The sequence below is a fragment of the Sander vitreus genome, chromosome 17 (assembly GCF_031162955.1).
Source record: "Sander vitreus isolate 19-12246 chromosome 17, sanVit1, whole genome shotgun sequence".
In the NCBI taxonomy this organism is placed as follows: domain Eukaryota; kingdom Metazoa; phylum Chordata; class Actinopteri; order Perciformes; family Percidae; genus Sander; species Sander vitreus.
In genome coordinates this window covers 9014751-9033669 of record NC_135871.1, presented here as the reverse complement: position 1 = coordinate 9033669, position 18919 = coordinate 9014751, and the positions used below count along the sequence as shown (strand labels likewise).

At 39.1% G+C, this 18919-nt stretch overlaps 1 protein-coding gene across 1 annotated transcript; it reads left to right on the top strand.

Moving 5' to 3' along the window:
• Positions 1 to 1008: 1008 nt before the first annotated feature.
• Positions 1009 to 17408, top strand: rab11fip2 (RAB11 family interacting protein 2 (class I)). The gene is made up of 6 exons (XM_078272623.1): positions 1009 to 1199; positions 2057 to 2642; positions 6142 to 6548; positions 8638 to 8983; positions 10813 to 10885; positions 12806 to 17408. Exons 2-6 carry the CDS (start codon positions 2287 to 2289, stop codon positions 13028 to 13030), a joined length of 1407 nt encoding a protein of 468 aa, XP_078128749.1. The 5' UTR covers positions 1009 to 1199; positions 2057 to 2286; the 3' UTR covers positions 13031 to 17408.
• Positions 17409 to 18919: the final 1511 nt, after the last annotated feature.

Below are 18919 nucleotides of genomic sequence, written 5' to 3'. Positions count from 1 at the left end.
CACCAACTGTGATATCTACAGCCTACATTTTTGCCACATAATTTTATAGCTACAGTTACAAATTGACATTGTACTGTAATTATTCACCTAATGTTTATACCAACAGTTAATGGAAAACATGAGGGTAAGATCCTCAAATGTATTAAATGCTACCTGACTCACATTTTTGTACAGCCTAATATTTCACTAAGCCTTAGCATTTCATTCAGAGATGTACTCTAGATAAGTGAAATAATCTCAGTTTGATGGATGGCCCAGCCGGAGCCTCGGGCCAGTGGCGTGTACACACTGCATTGGTTGCGGCAGCATGATAAAACCAAACTAGGCAGGTGTGTTTGGTTAAGATGCACTTGTCAAGTGGGGTGACAAGCATGTCTGTGTTCATTCAAGTGAACCCCTTATCTGAACCTCCATGTCCCACTCATGAGACAAAAGCACTTCCCATGTTTGTATGATTTACCTCTCTGAAGTAAAGTGCATCCCCCGACACACACACACACACACACACGCGCACGCACGCACGCACGCGCACGTACGCACGTACACACACACACACACACACACACACACACACACACACACACACACACACACACACATATACATAACGATATCTTAAAGGGAAGTGTGTGTTTGTGAAAATCATTGGTTAAAATAGTCTAACTTATATGGCCTCTCGTGCTTACCTGTACAGCAACTCAACAAGGTTGAGCGGAACACATCATTTGTTCTTCTTTTTTCGTGTTTCTTTTCTTTTCTGTATTTCTTGATTTTTACACATACTTCAGTATTTATCACAATTGTTTAAGTTTCTTATCTACATTTTAAAACCTTAGTAGCCACAGTTTGTAGTGCGCGAGCGTATATGCGTGAGCGCGTGCGACCGCCACTGTTTTTTTTAATGCTTGAACTTCCACCGGGGTGAGATGGAAGTGACGTCAGACTAGGAAGTAAGCTCCCCGCTAGCCGACAAACAGAAGTGAAAAGCAATGGATAGCAACAGCAGCAGCAGCAGGAGCAGCAGGAGCAGCAGCAGCAGCAATAACAGCAATAACAGCAATAACAACAACAACAACAACAACAACTAACATTAGCTGGCATATTCCTCAGGAAACATCACATGAATGTATTTGTGAAGCCAGTCTCTGCTGACCTGAAGTGCTGAATGTCCTTTTAGTGTCGATGAAAATGACCCCGAGGTAAGCGGCTGTGTGTGATGCTCTGTGTGCTTGCTAGCTCAGTAGCTAGCCGTATATTGCTAACGTTATCCTGCAGCCCTAACAGAATGTAACAACTAGCTAATAGTAAAGCTCCATGTAAACTCCATAAGTCAATATTGCTTCGTAGTGTTTAAAGTTGCTTTAAAGTATGACGTAGACCTTAGTAGTCAGAGGAATAACAGCTCAGTTTGTTTTGGCAAACCTGTCCAAATCCACTCTAATAGAGTTTTCTTGTTTTCTTGTAACGTTAAATTTGTGAATGAAACACAGTCTTATTTCCAGTTGAACAACAGAGACACAGACTTTAGAGATGAGACATGTAGAAATAAGACCTGGAGCTGCTCAAAGCTAGTGAAAAAGACACTTTGACACCACTCATGGTCGTTTTACTTGACTATGGGTACATTTTCTTATGCTCAGTCTGAAGCCCTGTATTCAAATGAGATTAATTTGGAGGTAATATATATATATATATATATATATATATATGAAACAATCACACCATACTGAGTCAGTCACTAAATTGGTGAACAATGAACCAGCACCAAAATGTGTCATTGTATGAGATAATCAGTTTCTTGTTACTCCAGTGTAGGGAGATCTATTTATATGTACTGTGGAAAACCATATAGCACAATTTTTAACTTCTGTTTTAGTCTATATATTTCTTGTAATTACTTCAATATCACATGTTGGTGCAAGTGACAGTTATTAAAATTGTCTGAAAACCATTAGCTGGCTTAATATCAATGTTCCCTGTACACCCACATGAGTCATGTTATGGTTCTGGGAAAGACGCTGATGCTGTTCTGTTTTTTTTTTGTGTTTTATTCCAGATGACTCAACAGTGGCTTGGACATCTGTAATTTGACAAGATGAGGCTTGCTCAGTTTGTCAGACTTGTCATTGCTTGTAATGATTGCAACTGTAGGCACATAGACTGTACCGACATGGACAACAAACTATAGTGAATTGTGTTTTAGTTTTTTGCGTTTTGCTATCACACTAACTACATAAATTATCATTTAGTTTGTTTTGAATGGCTTTCAGTTGATAACCAGTGCTGATGATGTCACTGGGCGAGCAGTCTCAAAAGTGGTTTCCAACCCATGTCCAAGCCACTGTTCTTCAAGCAACCGGTTTACAGCCCAAGGGCAAAAATGGCACCAATGATGCCTACACTATCATCCAGCTGGGCAAAGAAAAGTACTCAACATCGGTGGCAGAGAAGACACTTACCCCTGTCTGGAAAGAGGAAGCCTCCTTTGAATTACCTGGTTTACTTTTGGAGGGCAACCCAGAAGTATATGAACTCTGCCTTATAGTGATGCATCGGTCCTTGGTTGGGATGGACAAGTTCCTGGGTCAAAGGTCCATCAACCTTAATGAAATCTTTGATAACAAGCAACGGAAGAAAACTGAGTAAGTATTATATATTGGATGTGAAGTCCAAGATCTCATCTCAAAGCGCATTATTTTTCAAGTCATTCATTTAAATTTGCATTGATTACTGTTTTACTCTGCTGCCGTAGGTTTCAAGCGAATTATTTCAGGTGTGTACACCTATTAAAATGTGTAAACCACCAATCCAAAATGAGAAAATATTTGCTCCGTTTTATTTAGCATAAAGTGAATCAGTGAAAATCAAAAATAAATTTAAGGCAACCAGTGTGATACCATAAGTCATCCATCTGTCATTGCAATGCCATTAGTTGACAATAGTACACCCACTAAATGTTGCAAAACAACTTAGAGCCACAGTATTATCCTAACAAGAGAATACTTTGACAATGTTCTAATTAATATGTGAAGGATGGAACACTAAAGTACCTTTTTGTAGCTTCATGTATACCTCATAAGTAGGAAAGTATAAGGAAGTAGCTTATAATCTTCTGCATTAGTTTGTGACGTAATTGACTGGGATGAGTCTGTTGTATTTGGATGACACTAAATTGAGTTGAGTTGTCTCATGAGTAGTATCCGTATTTAACATCACATGTACAGTATTTGAGCTCTTTTATATGCAATACTTTTATAGCATTCACATACTTTGCATCTCCAGCTCACAGTCATGCATCGATGTGCTGCTGGTGAGGACTGGACATTTGAGAGGAAGTGGAAAATATTTGCAGAACCATTATTCCGGTCATATGCGGATTACAGCATGGATGGACTAAAATAGTTATTTGTCACATTTTCTACATGTGTTATTGCCATGTAAGGCTACACGTAATACCAATGTTTTGTGTGTTATATTCTGTGCTCTTTTCTCAATTAAGTTCATGACCTAACTCCTGTACACCACATGATTTAAATACTATTACATTGTACTATAGTCTCTTTAAGCAGTTTTTTCAGAAACACATTTTATTAGAGGTGTTTTTAATTTAAAGAGCAGACTTTTTTCTTTTTTTTACAGTAGGTGAACTAGTCTAACAGAAACACCAGATTTTTTCTTCTTCAGTTTTAAACTATCTAACACAACTATTTCAGACAATGTAGTATGTTTGTGCTCAGTTAGAGAGCACAGGTTGAACTTTTCCATCTTAATGACCCTCTATTGTTTGAGGCTTACCAATGAATTTGCCTGCCTACATTGTTGAGAGATTATGTTTTAGCTTAATCACTGACATGGTGAGCAGCAGTTGGCCTTATTGAAACTAGTAGAGCTGGCTAAACATGTATTGTAAGTCACTCCTATACATACAATTGTTTTCAAAGGTGAGAATGGAGTATGACCTTTTCTTCACATCCAAAGAGATCTGGGTTTGAATCTTGGCCTGTTGGCCAGTGTAGAGTTTACTTAATTCTCCATGTGTTTTAATTTTGTCTGAATGCTCCTGAGGCCTTCCTCAGCCCAAATTGAATGCAAGTCAGGTGAAGTGGAGACTCTAGATTGCCTATAGGCCTGATATTGATTGCCAATAGTGGGTGTCTGTCTCAGTGCGTCAACCCTTTCATTAACAGGTAACTTGTCGAGGCTGTTTTCCTGCACAATGCCTAGTGCATTTTTGGTTAAGGTTTGTCCTCTTGTGAAATTTCGGTATAAAAGGTTTGAGTAGATCATCCATAAAGATAGAATAAATTAAACCAACATACCATCATAGCTTTAAGTTCTATTTCGTATAGGCTTCGCCCTCTAAGGCTAAGGCTTAGCCTTAGAGGGCTGCGCCTATACTCATAGAATCTGGAGTTACAATACATAACTATCGTATTATATTAGGCTGAACTTTAGGGTATTGGCCCTTACAAGTTCAGCACACACGCACACACACACACACACACACACACACACACGTGTATTTTAACCCCACATTAAGCAAACGGGAACAGAATAACCAAACTGGGTCTGGTGTTAATTAGCTCACTGCACATTTCAACGTAGAAAGACATTAGCACACTTCCTCTTTGCCCATCAGTTGGGAGAATCACAATATGTTATAATCAGTGTGGATGGGTTTTATTTGTTTTAGGGGCCTGAGCCGATGCACCTCGAGGCTGTGCACTTTTATTTAGCAGAGGTTCTGTAATGGATATGCTCACGTTGCTTGTTGGCCTAATCCCACACTGCAGGCATACTTGACAATGACGCCGGGACCCTCGATACTATATCCACACTCCACAGTGGGTCTGTGTTCACCGCAGCCCATCCGCAATGTTTTTGAACTGACATATTGGGGAGGAAAGCCCGTCTTGATATCTGAGTAGGCAGCCCATAATTATCGCACACCTGTGTTTGTTGATTGTGAGGAGTTTCCCAGCGGTCCAGGCCCGAGTGGGAGGATTGTGGTTCCAAGCACTGGGAGGTTTATCTTGGCCTTGAGACACACGTGAGGTGCAGCCCCGGCCCCACGGCAGCGGCATGCTGTGGCTGCTGATCAGAATGAGCACGGCGCACAGCCTGGGAATCGGACCCAGCAAGGCCTTTCATGACTGGGATCCTTAGCCACGAGCTAGACGGTTTAGAATAGCGCTCAACAGCTGCGGTTTTTAAAAAGCCAATACCAACACCTTTTTTTTTTTGGATTGAACTGATATCTGATTTCATGCTGGAATTCAAGGGATACTACAAATCTCCATATAAAAAAAGTATCAGTAATTATATGAGAACAAAACCAAGTTGTGCAAATATGTCTTGACTTAGAACAATTAATTGTATTGATCAAACTGCACCATGAGGTGCGTGAGTGCAAACGCATATTCAGTACTGATGTGACCACAGTTTAGAATACACCCATAGCATTTCCCAGAGAGTTGTTTCATCCTGAGGCTGGCTTTGTCACAAGCCCTATAACACAGAGGATATGTCTCATTAGCATGTATGAACGGTTGGGCTGCCCTGCGACGTGGCTTTGCAATTTCCCAATTGCTTGTCGTTGCATTTCTGAACAAAGGCCAGATTTGTGCAAATGCCACTTTATTTCGCTCAGAGTGAAGGCATGAATCCCATTACTTCCAGTTGAAAAAAGCAGAGAGGTTAAACAAATAGGAGACCAAAAGCAGCCTGAAATGGTCCATATTATTCAGCAGCAGGCTATTTCTTATGTTCAGTTTGCAAAGAATAATGTCTATCCTCTGAATGATAAATTGTATTCTCACTTGTGTCAAAAGAAGTTCAAACGATTTAAGCCCCTGCATTTGCGTGTAGCTTTTGGATTAGTCTGCTCAAATTAGCCTTTTCAGTGATGTCCACAAATAAGTAGGTAGAGCACATTAGAAAGAATGTGGGCTATTTTTTCTCTCCTTTTGTCGTATTGTTTGATAGTGTAAAGACTTTCACCACATTCAGACTTTGTATACCTGTCTTTCTGAATTATGTTGTTACGTGTAATCAACTCAGGAGATTTTCATAAATCCTGCTCTTTTTATATATATTGTCTCATTGAATTTGCTCAGCCTAAGCTTCCACTCTCATTTTTAGCTGGTATTCCTTGGAGTCCAAGCCGGGGAAGAAGAGGAAAGAACGAGGCCGCATTCAAGTAAGCATCCAGTTCATAAGGAACAACATGACGGCCAGCATGTTTGACCTCTCCATGAAGGAAAAGCCCCGCTCGCCTTTTTCCAAACTGAAGGACAAAATGAAGGGTCGCAAACATGACGGCGGCTTTAGTGACACGTCGTCCGCCATCCTGCCTCGCTCTGCCATGTGCGACTCCGAGCCTAACCGTCAGTCCTTCGCCCCAGAACCACAACCCCAGCCTGAAATAAAGGCCAAGAGACCACTACTCACTGGGGCCCATAAACTCTCTGCAGCCCATTCTATGTCAGATCTCATTGGGACTCACTTTCGGCCCAAACTGGATTCCATGAACTCCATAGAAGAGAGTGGTGAGGACCAAAGCTTCTATTTATTTATTTTTTTAGATTTGTTGCAGCAGTTTGTTTGAATATTGCAGTTAAAAACATAGTTTTCTTTATTTCAAAGGTAAGCTTTTCTTGCTGCTTGGCACATGTCTGCAGGGACTAGATAGTTTATATATATATATATATATATATATATATATATATATATATATATATATATATATATATATATATATATATATATATATATATATATATATATATATTAGAGATGTTCTGATACCAGTATCTGTATCGGCTCCGATACTGCCTCAAAACACTGGTATCGGGAAGTACTGGAGTTTATGCACCGATCCGATACCACGTAATAAAGCCCTAAAGAAAATCTACATTAAAGTAGTTTTATTTATGTTCTTTTTCTGTTATAACTGACCGTCAAACTGGATTAAAAAAAAAGAGTTCTGTGGCGTTCATTGTTTGTGTTTGTTCATGTTTCACAACGAGTTAAACCTGAGCCAGGCTGACAACAAAGATAGAAATAATATCACATCCATACAGGGATAGTAGTATACAGTTGTTAAAACATAATAAAATATATGACACACTGGTTTCGGATCGGTACAGGTATCAGAATCGGTATCGGGAAGCAAAAAATTGTATCGGACCATCTCTTATTTATTTATTTATTTATATATATATATATATATATATATATATATATATATATATATACACACCAATCACGTTTCTTACCAAGTGAAGTCACTGGTGATCAGTAAGTCATTGCTAACTTCTCATATTCATTATACATACATATTCATTTTCAAGGATGGAGAACAGTGGCACAATCAACAGACTGGTCACTAAAATGACAGAGCAGTGTTATAATGATACTATTTTGCATTGTGGTATGGATGGTGTCTCCTAACACAATGTTTTAGTTATCTACCTGGTCTAAATGATCTTATTCTTCTTGTGTGACTGCCTTACTCTTAACATGGGATGCTGTTGCAATTTCTAGTGGCCATCAGTGGAGGTCGATAGAAGTCACAGCTATAGGGATTTATAAATATATTTACAGTATAAGGTTTATAAACCTTAACTAAACCAGATAGTTATGTAGGTCGTTCATATCAATTAGCGCTTTATTGATATCTGTTGCTAAGCAGTAAAACTTTGGCCTCCCATTTGCCTCCTCTGTACATTAGTTGCTGTAGCTAATGCCACAATATTCACGATTTTGCTAAAACGCCATTGGCTTCTCACGTATACGGTCCTGCATTGTGCAGCAACCAAATAGGCTGAAGGATGGATAAGAATGGGCCTTAAATGTCTAACTTAAACGTCTTTATTGATCACTTAAAATCTTTATCTGGTGATGTCAGTTTTCATGTCAGGTAATGATTAGCAACCATGTTATTTGATAATCGATGGGATGCAATGTGATCACTTTGTGCTGAATCAGTAAACTTCATTCTATTGCCAGGGGAAGCTGCATCTATCAGAACTGTCTGATAGTCATGACCATTGACTTAACTGTTGGTCTCTAAATGTACTTAATAATAATAATAATAATAATTAACTTTCACTGCCTGCTCCATCTTGACTGTCCGATCTCCACTGCACAGCTATCTGAGGCAGTTACCGTTATGATCATTTTGACTTTATCAAGCGTCTTTGTGGTTATTCAGATTGGCATGCAGAGGAGGAAAACTTATCCAAAGTAGGAGGGATGCAGTTGTAGATTTGGAGGGTATAAATAATATAACAAGCTGTCCTTTCTGCTCCCAGTGAAATGTTTCTTTTGTGGTGTGGTATTAGTTGGAAGAGCCACAAGACCAACTTGGAAAATAACATAAGTAACTTGACTAAATACTACACAACACAAAGTGGTGAATTTTACAGCTTCCTTTTATTATTTCTGTAAAAAAGGGTTTAGGAACAGAAAGCAACTATTGATCATGTTTTGAATGTAACCATTTTAATGACCAGATCAGTGGTATTGGCCAAGCCAGATTAGATCATTCCAAATTCTGTCACAGATAGTGATGTGCATAGATACGTACGTCATAAGTTGATGTACTGCTTTTGGTTTCTCTTCCCGGGAGTACAGGCGGCCCTCACAGGCGTTCCCAGAGCGAGGTGCCAGGCTACCAGGACGGCAAGGCACACAGTGACCCTTTCACTGATATCACTGACACCCTGCCACAGAAGTATGCCACGCTCCCACGCAACCGCAACCCATTTGAGGGGGAGCACGGGCAGCTGTGGGACCGGGCAGAGCGGAAGGAGAAAAAGGAGAAGGTCAGCCTACTGGAACGCGTGACAGGAAAGAAGGAAGGCCGCAAGACCAACAACGGTGGGCGTTCGGGCAGCTCTGGAGATCTGCGTTCCCCCAACCCCTTTAGTGGAGACTCGCAAGCAGACACTAACCCGTTTATCTCCAACTACAAAGCCAGGTAGTTTGTTTTTTGTTCATAGAATTCCACTGTCTATGCAGTAGAATGGCGCAAACATTTTTGAAAATGGTACTACATGACCGGAGACATCGGAGAAAACGGAGACATCTCATATTACTCCCAAAGAGGGCACCAAAATATGTTTCTGAAAACATTTGAGGCGAGAAATAGGCAAAACAGTAAGAGAATCTTGGTTTATATTTGATCAGCATTGTCTAGTTTTACAGTTTAATCAGAGAGAGAGAGAGAGAGATATCATATATAAATCACTATTGATACCAGATATTAAAAAAAATACTTAAACAATATACAGTTATTACTGTTTTTACAAGAGAGATATAAATGACCATAAATACAAAACCTATGATATTACAGCCACCTTTTTTAGAAAATAATTTAGCATACACAGTCTTTCATAATAATCAATCAATGGTTAAAATGTTGAATATTCAATACAGAGGAGCATATTCTTCAAAACAGAGCTTAATTAGATCTCTTTCATCTCTTCATACGACTCACCCTAACTCAGTTTAAAGTCAATCTGCAGTGGCCCTCAACACACCCACCCCTTAAGGACATTTTCATTTGTTCTCAACTACGTCTGTTCTTTAAGAACAAATATAATCCAGAAGATGTTACAAAAAAAATGGCTTAAAATCCAATTCCTCATTTATCCCTCTTGGGCTTAGAGTGCCTAATTTAGAAATCTAGAATCCTTTCTCATGAGGGAGCACCTTCTGTAAATGTCCCTCTCTCTGGTTAACATACATGTACAACAAATGCTCACGTATATTTAAAGTTGCCTTTCTTTTGATTTGTCCATCTCACATCAACAAACATTTATGAGACAAACGGCTGCAGTTCTTTGGTTTGGTGGTGTATTTAAACAATATCAGCTGTTTGAGACTGTGCGACTAAGAAACAACTTGATAACTAACTTCCTAATATGTTCCACTGAAATAGCCATTTCTTCCATGCCTTGAATTTAGCCTTCTTCCATGTGGCTAGAATCTGCATTCAGCACCTGTACAGCAGAGCTTCTTTTACATTTGTAGCATATCACTCCTGTATGTTTTTCATCATATTCCATAAATCATCTCACAATCCCAAAACAGGACCTTGCTACCCCATGGGACAACCACTGGTACTACAGGATATTGGTTACAGCATTCCCATAACGTTTTGAATACTTTGTTGATTGAAATCTACTATATGATGGACCCCCGTTCTCTCTCTGTTTCTCTCATTCTGTTGTCAAGTATTGTTGTTTAAACATTTCCACCGAGCCGGTTACATCTATTTCAGAATCAGAAATAGATTTCAGATTCAGAATCAGAATTTATTTCAGAATATTTCCTGTGTTACTTAAAGAGTTGGTTAGCGCTGTGGCTAAATTCTGGATTATCAGAGTGGAAGGTGTCATTAGTGGCTCTTTAGAGAGCCTGGGCTTGATAACAGAGCCCTCTGAGCTATGGTAATGAGATCCTCTGCACAGATAGACCACCCAATTAACCACTTATCTCTGTAGGCACTAGTCCATCATCTTTACTGCTGCCTTTGTCATACAGTAGCTCGTTGGTCACTTACAATGTGGTGCAGGCATACAAAAAGGTGGTTTCAAGTATATTATTTATTGATAAACGTATTCATAGTTGTAGCAAAAAAAAAGTGCCACAATGCATTTCTTATTTCTTGATAAGCTATGTCAGTCAACATTAATATCCCAATTTATAGAGGTCTGTATTAGTGAGGTGGTGATTATTATACCCAAACTCTTTACTGCAACGCCTTCGTGTGAATACTGACTTTCTCTGTGATTTGCTTCGCAGCGATAAAAAGTTAACAGGAAATGAAGACATCACGTTTGGCCATAAGAAGAAGGACATCCACGGCAAGAAAAAGGTAAGACAGGCAGCACAACCCTTCTTGTAAAAGCAATGAAAAGATGGTCAGGTGAAATTGCACGTTGTCGGTTTTGCCTGACAATGATTGAGATGAAAGAAGACAAGAGCTGACCCCAGCAGTTGCAACGGTGTCCTTACTTCCTGTGTAGTGTCATGCAGATTTTTAATTGAGAACTCTAACTTTCATTTGACGTGGCAGCTGGTGACAGTGATCTCCGAGGCCTCTGAAAATTTGGATGTGCCATTCAACTAATTAGCAGCTGCACACATCGGTCATCACATCTGATCTGATCGTAATTTGAAGTGGTGTGAAATTTCGGTCTGTAAGGTCAGTCGTAGTGGTGTGTTGCGCTTATTCCATAATTGGAGATTTTTGTTGAAAAAAGCCATAGAAATGTATTTAGTTTTTCTTTTTAATGATTAGTACGTTATTTGTACATGATGTTTTAATTCTTTTGCAAAGTCAAATTTGCAGACTATTGCGCAGCATATTTGGTATTTCTGAGGGAGCAGTAGCTGAAGTGATGCCTAAATGAGAAAGAGAACGCTGATAATAGCTTTCCTCACCTTTCTTTGTGGGTGTTGAGGGCTGTCGGTATCCACACATGTGCCCCTCTACATGCCGCAGTGCCTTGCAGAAATGGCAGCTCCCATTTCCTCCGCTTCAAGGCCCTAATTAACCACACGTAGGGGGGAGGGGGTGGGTGGGTGGGGCAGTGAGAGATTTCAAAGGACTGAGCTTTTAGATTCTCAAAGCTGAGCTCATTAGAAACTGTAATGACACAACTGGAGAATGCCAAGTGTGCGCCTTATCTTCTCCTCACTACTGATCGCAGAAAAATGGTCACCATTACTTTGCCAATTCATGGTCATTTCCGGGCCTTTGTCACCAGCCACTAAAGCTCCTGATTATTATGCTGCGTGTGTCTGTGTATGTGTGTGAGAGCACGTGCACGCACACATGCTTGTAAATGAAACTAACATCCATATGGCTGTCCCTTCTCTTATTTCCTCTCAGATGGACTTAAGTGCAGTATCTTTCAGTGAGATGCCTTTTTTTGTGTTTTGTGTGAGGAATAGGTTACCAAGATCTGTTCTTGAAACCCTCCTTACATTGGACATTTAATCTCGCTGGCAAATATTTCATTTTGGTTTGTGTCGCCCCACAGTAGCCTCTATGCTGTTAGAAGCGATAAGATACCTGGTAAGCAGTCCCGCTCCAGCTCTTTCTGCATTGTCTTTGCCCAGCAGTAGAGGCTTGAATGGTGCATGGGAGTGGAAGCTGATAAGTGTGGTATTTTAAACAGGGTGAAGGCTTTGCTGCTCTATCCGTTCGGGGGAGGATGCCCAGCACTGAAGCGATAAAGTGGTCCCTCATTAAAAACGATTACAGCTCCTCTCGTACCCGCGCAATATGATCTGCACATACCGTACCACACTGCTCTATCCAAATAGGTTGTCCTCAAAATGCAAAGCTGGGCTTGGGTTGCATCCTTATTTTGGTATTTATTAGCCTGACCTTTTAATTGCAGAAATATGCAGCCTGGTATTCTCTCCCCGCCAAATCCCTTTTGTGAACAGTCTCATCCTAACAACTCTCAATTAGCTTTTAGTAGCAACAGAGAACAAGAGAGAAACACATGATGGTTTATGTCACATTAGGCCAACACGTCTAATTAGTGTATTTTCTCAGTCACATTGTGAGCAAACTTAAAGGGTATCTTTACTCTTGCTTCTGTTATCAGATGCTGTCATTTAACAGTCGAAGATAATTCAACCATTTGAGTCTACTTTTACAAGGATCTATGTCCGTGTCTGTGCAAAAATATGGTGATTATGGAGCATGTAACCTGAAAATCTGCTGGGGTTAATAGAGCATTTATTTTATATTTATATATTATATGTTTCCCAATTTCAGGAGGTGAAACAGGAAAGCGTGGCCGCCTACAGCAACTTGTCCTTTGAGGAAGTTGTGCAGGAACTCATCAAGCAGAAAGAAGTGGTGAAAAAGAAAGACGCCCACATCAGGGAGCTGGAAGACTACATCGATAACCTACTTGTGCGCGTCATGGAGGAGACGCCGAGCATTCTACGGACACCGTATGAGCCAAAAAAGAAGGCGGGTAAACTTTCTAAAAAGTAGAAAGAAAGACGCAGGATTAAAGAGTTACTAATGAGGGTTTAGCATGCATCAATATCATGTGGTAAAATAATCGGGAACGGGATTGATCAAAGCCAAATTTCTGATTGTTTTATGTCTTTGCTTTAGAACACTTTTAGTCAAGGGATGTAGTTTTTATATGCTTTTTTCAATGTTTTGATTATTTTAGTACACAGGTATTTTGCCCTCTCAGTTTAGCATTCCTATATTTTACATTTTCAAATTACTTTATGAATACTTGCTGCGGTGCGTTTTTAGGTAGTTAAACAGGATCAGCATCGATTGATTCGTGTCAGATCAAATCCATATTTTTTGAAAAATTGTTAGGTTTAGCTAGATTTGTATGCACTTGTGAACCCACGGAGGTTCTGTTGCACAACCAGCTGCCATCATCTGCCCAGAAGCTGTTATGGTGCAAATGCAGCCAACTTCGTGTTTACCAGATGGTGTAGTGGCAGTTGTGTGCAGTTTGCTGAAAGACGGTGGTCAAGTGGTTGCTAAGATGGAGCTGTAGTTTCTGTGTATACACTCAGTCTTACACATACACAAGTCTCAAACTGGCCACCTGGGCTATGAGAACACATTCAGCGGCGGCAGCATCCGCTTTGTTCCCAAGCTCTTCTGTGCTACAGATCTGGATGAACTCTGCTCTCCTCCCCAATAGCCTGAGTGATTCATGGGTATTCTTAAAAAGACTGGATGACAGTTAACGGTACGAAGCTGCTGGAGTATCTGGGAGTCTGGTTTCTCTCTTGCCTACTGAGTCATGGGATTTCTTTTTTTCTGAAAATGAACAAACGTACATTGCTGTTATCAGTTACTGACTTTTTTTTCTTTATTTTATTTGTGACGACTATCATTTAAGTATCTCGAACCGAGGGTCTCAGTCACTCACTGAACGTGATCATTTTACTGACTTTTAAGTGCAATAATCATAACTTGAGTCTCTTGCTTTATATTCTGCTGGGTATGTTCTTGTTTACATTTAATCACATCTTTTGAGTCAAACTCGTCTCTTAATATTGATTTGATTGACTGGAAAAGCCTGGAGGTCTGTGTTCCAGCCTTCATCTCCTTCAAATACCGTTTTTTTGCTGAAGATTGTATTAATGGTACCTATAGCTGCACATATGGATACATGCTGAAAAATCTTTATTTACAGATGTTTCACATCATTTTTGTAAGGTACTTTATGGTAAAAACGCTACTGTAGCCCAATACCCCCTCCCTCACTACCCTTTCTACTGTATTAACACTGTATAGTTAGTACAAATAAAATAAAATAAATCTCATTTTTAAGTATTCACATATTAAGGTCTTACCAATACAGTTTTACTTGTAATTAACCATCGGCATTAATATCTTTCTGATTACCTAGTCACAAATTAATTATGTACTGTGCCTCAGATGTTGTTGTTTTTTGGTAACATCAAAACAGTCCAAATTCTAACATTCATATACAGTAAGATATAAAAATGTCTGACCAGATCACTGAGTACTAATGATGATCAGTCCTTAATTGTTGGAGGTAAGCAGCCAAAGAGTGTCATTCAGGTCACAAATAACTGTTTGACAGCCTCGGTCAGAAGCTAACTGTCCTCATTTCACAGTTTCATGTCCTCGCATATGTCTCCTCAATCTGTGATGCTAATGTCCTAACAGCATGTGTTGTTGTTTCCATGTTAAAGTCATTCATTCTGTGAATTTAGCGGTTCCTAGTAAACGAAAGCTGATTGAGATACAGGGGCAGCTTTTGGATCGCACTGCTGGTACTAAAATGACTACTTAAAGGTTAAGCTCAAAAAGAGGCCAATATACCTGTGCTTGAGCTAGATGTTCAACAATCAAACGGATGCTTTGGTTTACATTTTCAATTGTTTATTCCTATATAATGGAAAGGAGCTTTGAGTACAGTGTTAAACACGCTTTGTATTATCATAGTAACACACATTTTAAATGTCCTATCAAACTTCGTTGTCAGATGATGATCCACTTTGGTCCTTTTGCTGGTATTATTTCTGGTATTTATATATATTTTTTGTAATTACTTTTCAGTCTTATACGATATTTGACCTTTACACTGTATGATACCAAATCACAGCTGAGTGCTTACACTGGATGTTTGGAACGTCGACAGTCAGAAAACACTTGTTAATTTAAGTTCGTCATGAATGTTACACCTTGCGGAAACAGTTTATGTACTACTTTTTACTGCTGCTGCGAACGTAGTTGCTTTATCTGAAGGTATGTGAGCTCCTTTTGGACTTGAAGCCAAAATCTCTTGTTAATGAATGTATTCTGGTTGGCTTTGAAATACATCATTCTGAAATGTGTAATCATATACAGTACACTAACAAGGCTATTGAACCTTGCTTGCCTTTGAAAGTATTTGGTGTATCCAAAGAGATCATTTCATATGGTCCTCCGGCCCCCATTTTTCCTCTATTAGTCTGACAAAACTCAGACATCTTCATTATGGACAAGAGGTTATTGTCGGTGTATACTGTATGGTTTTGTGCGATGATGTGACACAGATGTTGGGTAAATTCCTTTGTATTGTGAGAACGGTTATTTGATCTGCATATATTTTGTGAAGCCAAACCTGTTTATATCAGTTCATACAATGAGTATTATGTGATACTTACCAAGAAGATATGTGGATTAGAAGCATCTTCTCACTGATTGCCTTCCTACATCTGCCGGAGTGTGAACTCTCATGTTACAAGGCTTTACCAACTGCTTTTAACTAGTCTGTATGGGTCGTCAGCCAGTTGTTCATGGACCTTGCTGAGTTCCTAATACTTCCGTTGTACATACTGTATAGTCACTTTGTAATATCACTTCACCTCCTTGGACTTGTTGCACATTCCGTTGTGCTGCAAAATGTTTGAAAATGTGCTTCCTGGGGTTTCATTCTGTCTGAGGGTCAGTCAAAGTACGAGTTAAGTGTAATCACATTTCAAAAGTGGCAATTAAGTGCAAAATGGAAGAAAATTATTTACCACCCATCTTTCATTTGAGCTAAACTGACATTGGCAAACATGCATGCTAGCAAAGCAAAAGCGTGTGGTGTGAGTGTAGGTCATATTGTGCATCATAGAGTATGGAACAGGTGATTTACACTCGGGTCTACAGTGTACCCTAAAGCGCCGTTGCTTTGCTTGAATGCTGAAATAACAACTGATAAGGTCTTGTAAATAAATATTGAACACATTTGGACCCTGAGGTTATTTAGTTCAAATGAAAATTGAGGGGATTGTTGTTCAAATGAATTACTTTTGCTTGTCATATTTTCTTTCAGCTTGATTGCTGCATTTGCTTTGTGCTTTAATCTAATTTGGTGCTTTGAAAGATGTCAGACTAAAACACACATCTAAATGAAACGCATTTTCAAATCATTTTCATGCACAACATTGTAAAGGGGTACATTGCAAAAAAAACACAACCCTGCATCATTATTCTACTTCTTCCTTGCTTCTTTGCATAATGTTTGTCATCCAACTAATGCCAGTGTTTGAATATGCAAAGCACTCAAAATGCAAGCAGGCAAAATTTCCTATAAAATTTGGCCACGGCCTGTGTCTTTATTTAAATTTCTATAGATTGTTTTGCACATGCATTGAAGTATGTTTTAAGTGTTATAGGTGAATGTCCGCAGCATTCCAAAAAAACAACAACAACGGTGCAAACATAAGTGGGATTTTTTTTCTATGTTGTCGAAGCATGCATTGAACCTATTGATGAAGATGACATAAAGCTCAAGTCGGATCTCACAATTCTGCTCTGGCAGTCTTTTAAGTCTTCTACTGATAATATGATGGTGCTTGCCATAGGCCACATACAGCTGCCAGACGCTAAGACTTAAGCTCCCGCTAAATCCCCTGACGTTGCTTGTAATGTGGCACACAGTTTTGAAGGAAATGATGACTGTGTTTATAAAAGATCTCGCCAGTTAGCAAAGCTTCATTGAGTTTACAAAATGGAGTCTGGTGCACAAAGGTGCCAACACAATTAAACATAATTTGAGTTGAGTTTATTGCGCCAACGTGGTGGAGACCTAAGATGACATTTTGATACTTAAATGTTGGACTACTTCTGAAGTCAATGTGTACTGGGTCTCGCCGTTTACACAGGCACACGCCTTGTAATGTAATAAGACAAATAAAATGGGTCTGTTTCGATACTTGTCATTTCTGCATGTTAATCACATGTTTTGATTATGTAACACTTTATATTATTGCCAAATTAAATGGCATTTTCCTGATCTAGAAACATTAATTCCACTGGATTGGGTTAATTTCCATCAACCCTCATCACACTACCTTATTGTAATGTATTCAGAATTGTATAGTGTTAAAAAGTCCTTTCATGGAAGAAGGTAGATGAGTTTTGTGTGTTTTATTTTGACACAATAGCCAATATGCAAGACTTTCATATCTGGATGTGTGGGGACAAGAATGTATGGCTTTTTTTTTCTTCTTTTTTTTTTTATTGTAGTTCTGGAAACGCATTGGAGTCTAGAAGATGTATGTATTATAATAACAGTATAATGCTGTTTTATGATGACTGTATATAAAGTGCCAACACGAGCACTAATTCATGAGAATTTGGTGATGCATTTCTTAATATTCACAATTTCAAACAACTTTTAGGTATTCTCACCATTATAATTCATTGCCAATGTTCTACATTAATGTAGTTTGAAAGGCACAAGCAAGATTGTATTGTCCTTTTCAATAAACACGGTAAATGATAACTGCTGCTGGATTTGTTTTTTTGTTTGTTTTTGTTTTAAGGAAACTAGCCTGTAAAGACATTTTAACTACAATTAAATTCAATTTTCTATAAACTGCATCCTTACATTTTGCAGCCTATCCGGTTAAACAAACACTGCCGTGTAAATTTGATGCAAATCTTCTCTAAAGTAGATTGCTTTTCAGCTGTGGAACACCTGTTCAATCATTCTTACGGATAAATTAAAAGCCGCTCTCCATTTACTCTGATCTCACTGGCAGTTAAACCATGATTAGTGTTGAATTGTGCTGATTTGTGTCAAAGCTTTTGTTTTTTCCTTGCTTAAAGCAGCTCTTCCTTTTATTCTGGAGAAGTTCCCATGCCTTCCTGGCAAAAGAGAGAAGTGGCATCGTTTGACAACTGAGTAGCAAGATTGCTCGTTAAAACTCTACTCTAATTTGCCTATGTGTGCAACAAGACTGTGTGAAGTCTTTTGGGACAAGAAGCACTTGTTTAGTGGCTGATGCTTTCAAATAGTGGATCGGTTTGCTTCCCCGCCACATAGCAGGTTAAAACATGACCTCTCCCGTGTCATCTCAATCTAGTAATCCCTGAAGAGGTGCACCTCTACACCGCAGCAGCTGCCACTCTTACCATAGCAGTGGTAACCACGGACGCCAGGAAAATATAAAATTACTGACAACATCATTTCTTAAATGAAACAATCTTTGAATGCTACAGATGACTGACAAAGTGACAGAACCACCTATGCTGATTGAATAATTCAGTTAAACTTAGTTAGATGCAGCCATGTTCATGAAGTTCATTTCGAGATTATTGTTACTGGTGACAGAATTGGCAGCATGCATCATGATTAATTTTTTATCTTCCTGTGTTAACTTATAGTCTGCCTTGGGAGACACCGAACACAAATAAGTGTGTAATTGGGCTTTATGTAGGTGTCACCTGTTGTATTCATAAGCTAATTGGCATACTCATTGTCATCCTTACACATTCATCAACAGATCAGTTTCACAGATCCCAGCTTTTGTACGGCACGTGTCATCTGAGTGCCTTCTAGGTTAAAGCCCATTAGTTCATTGTGCATTATATCATATGGCTGTAATTTGAGGAAAT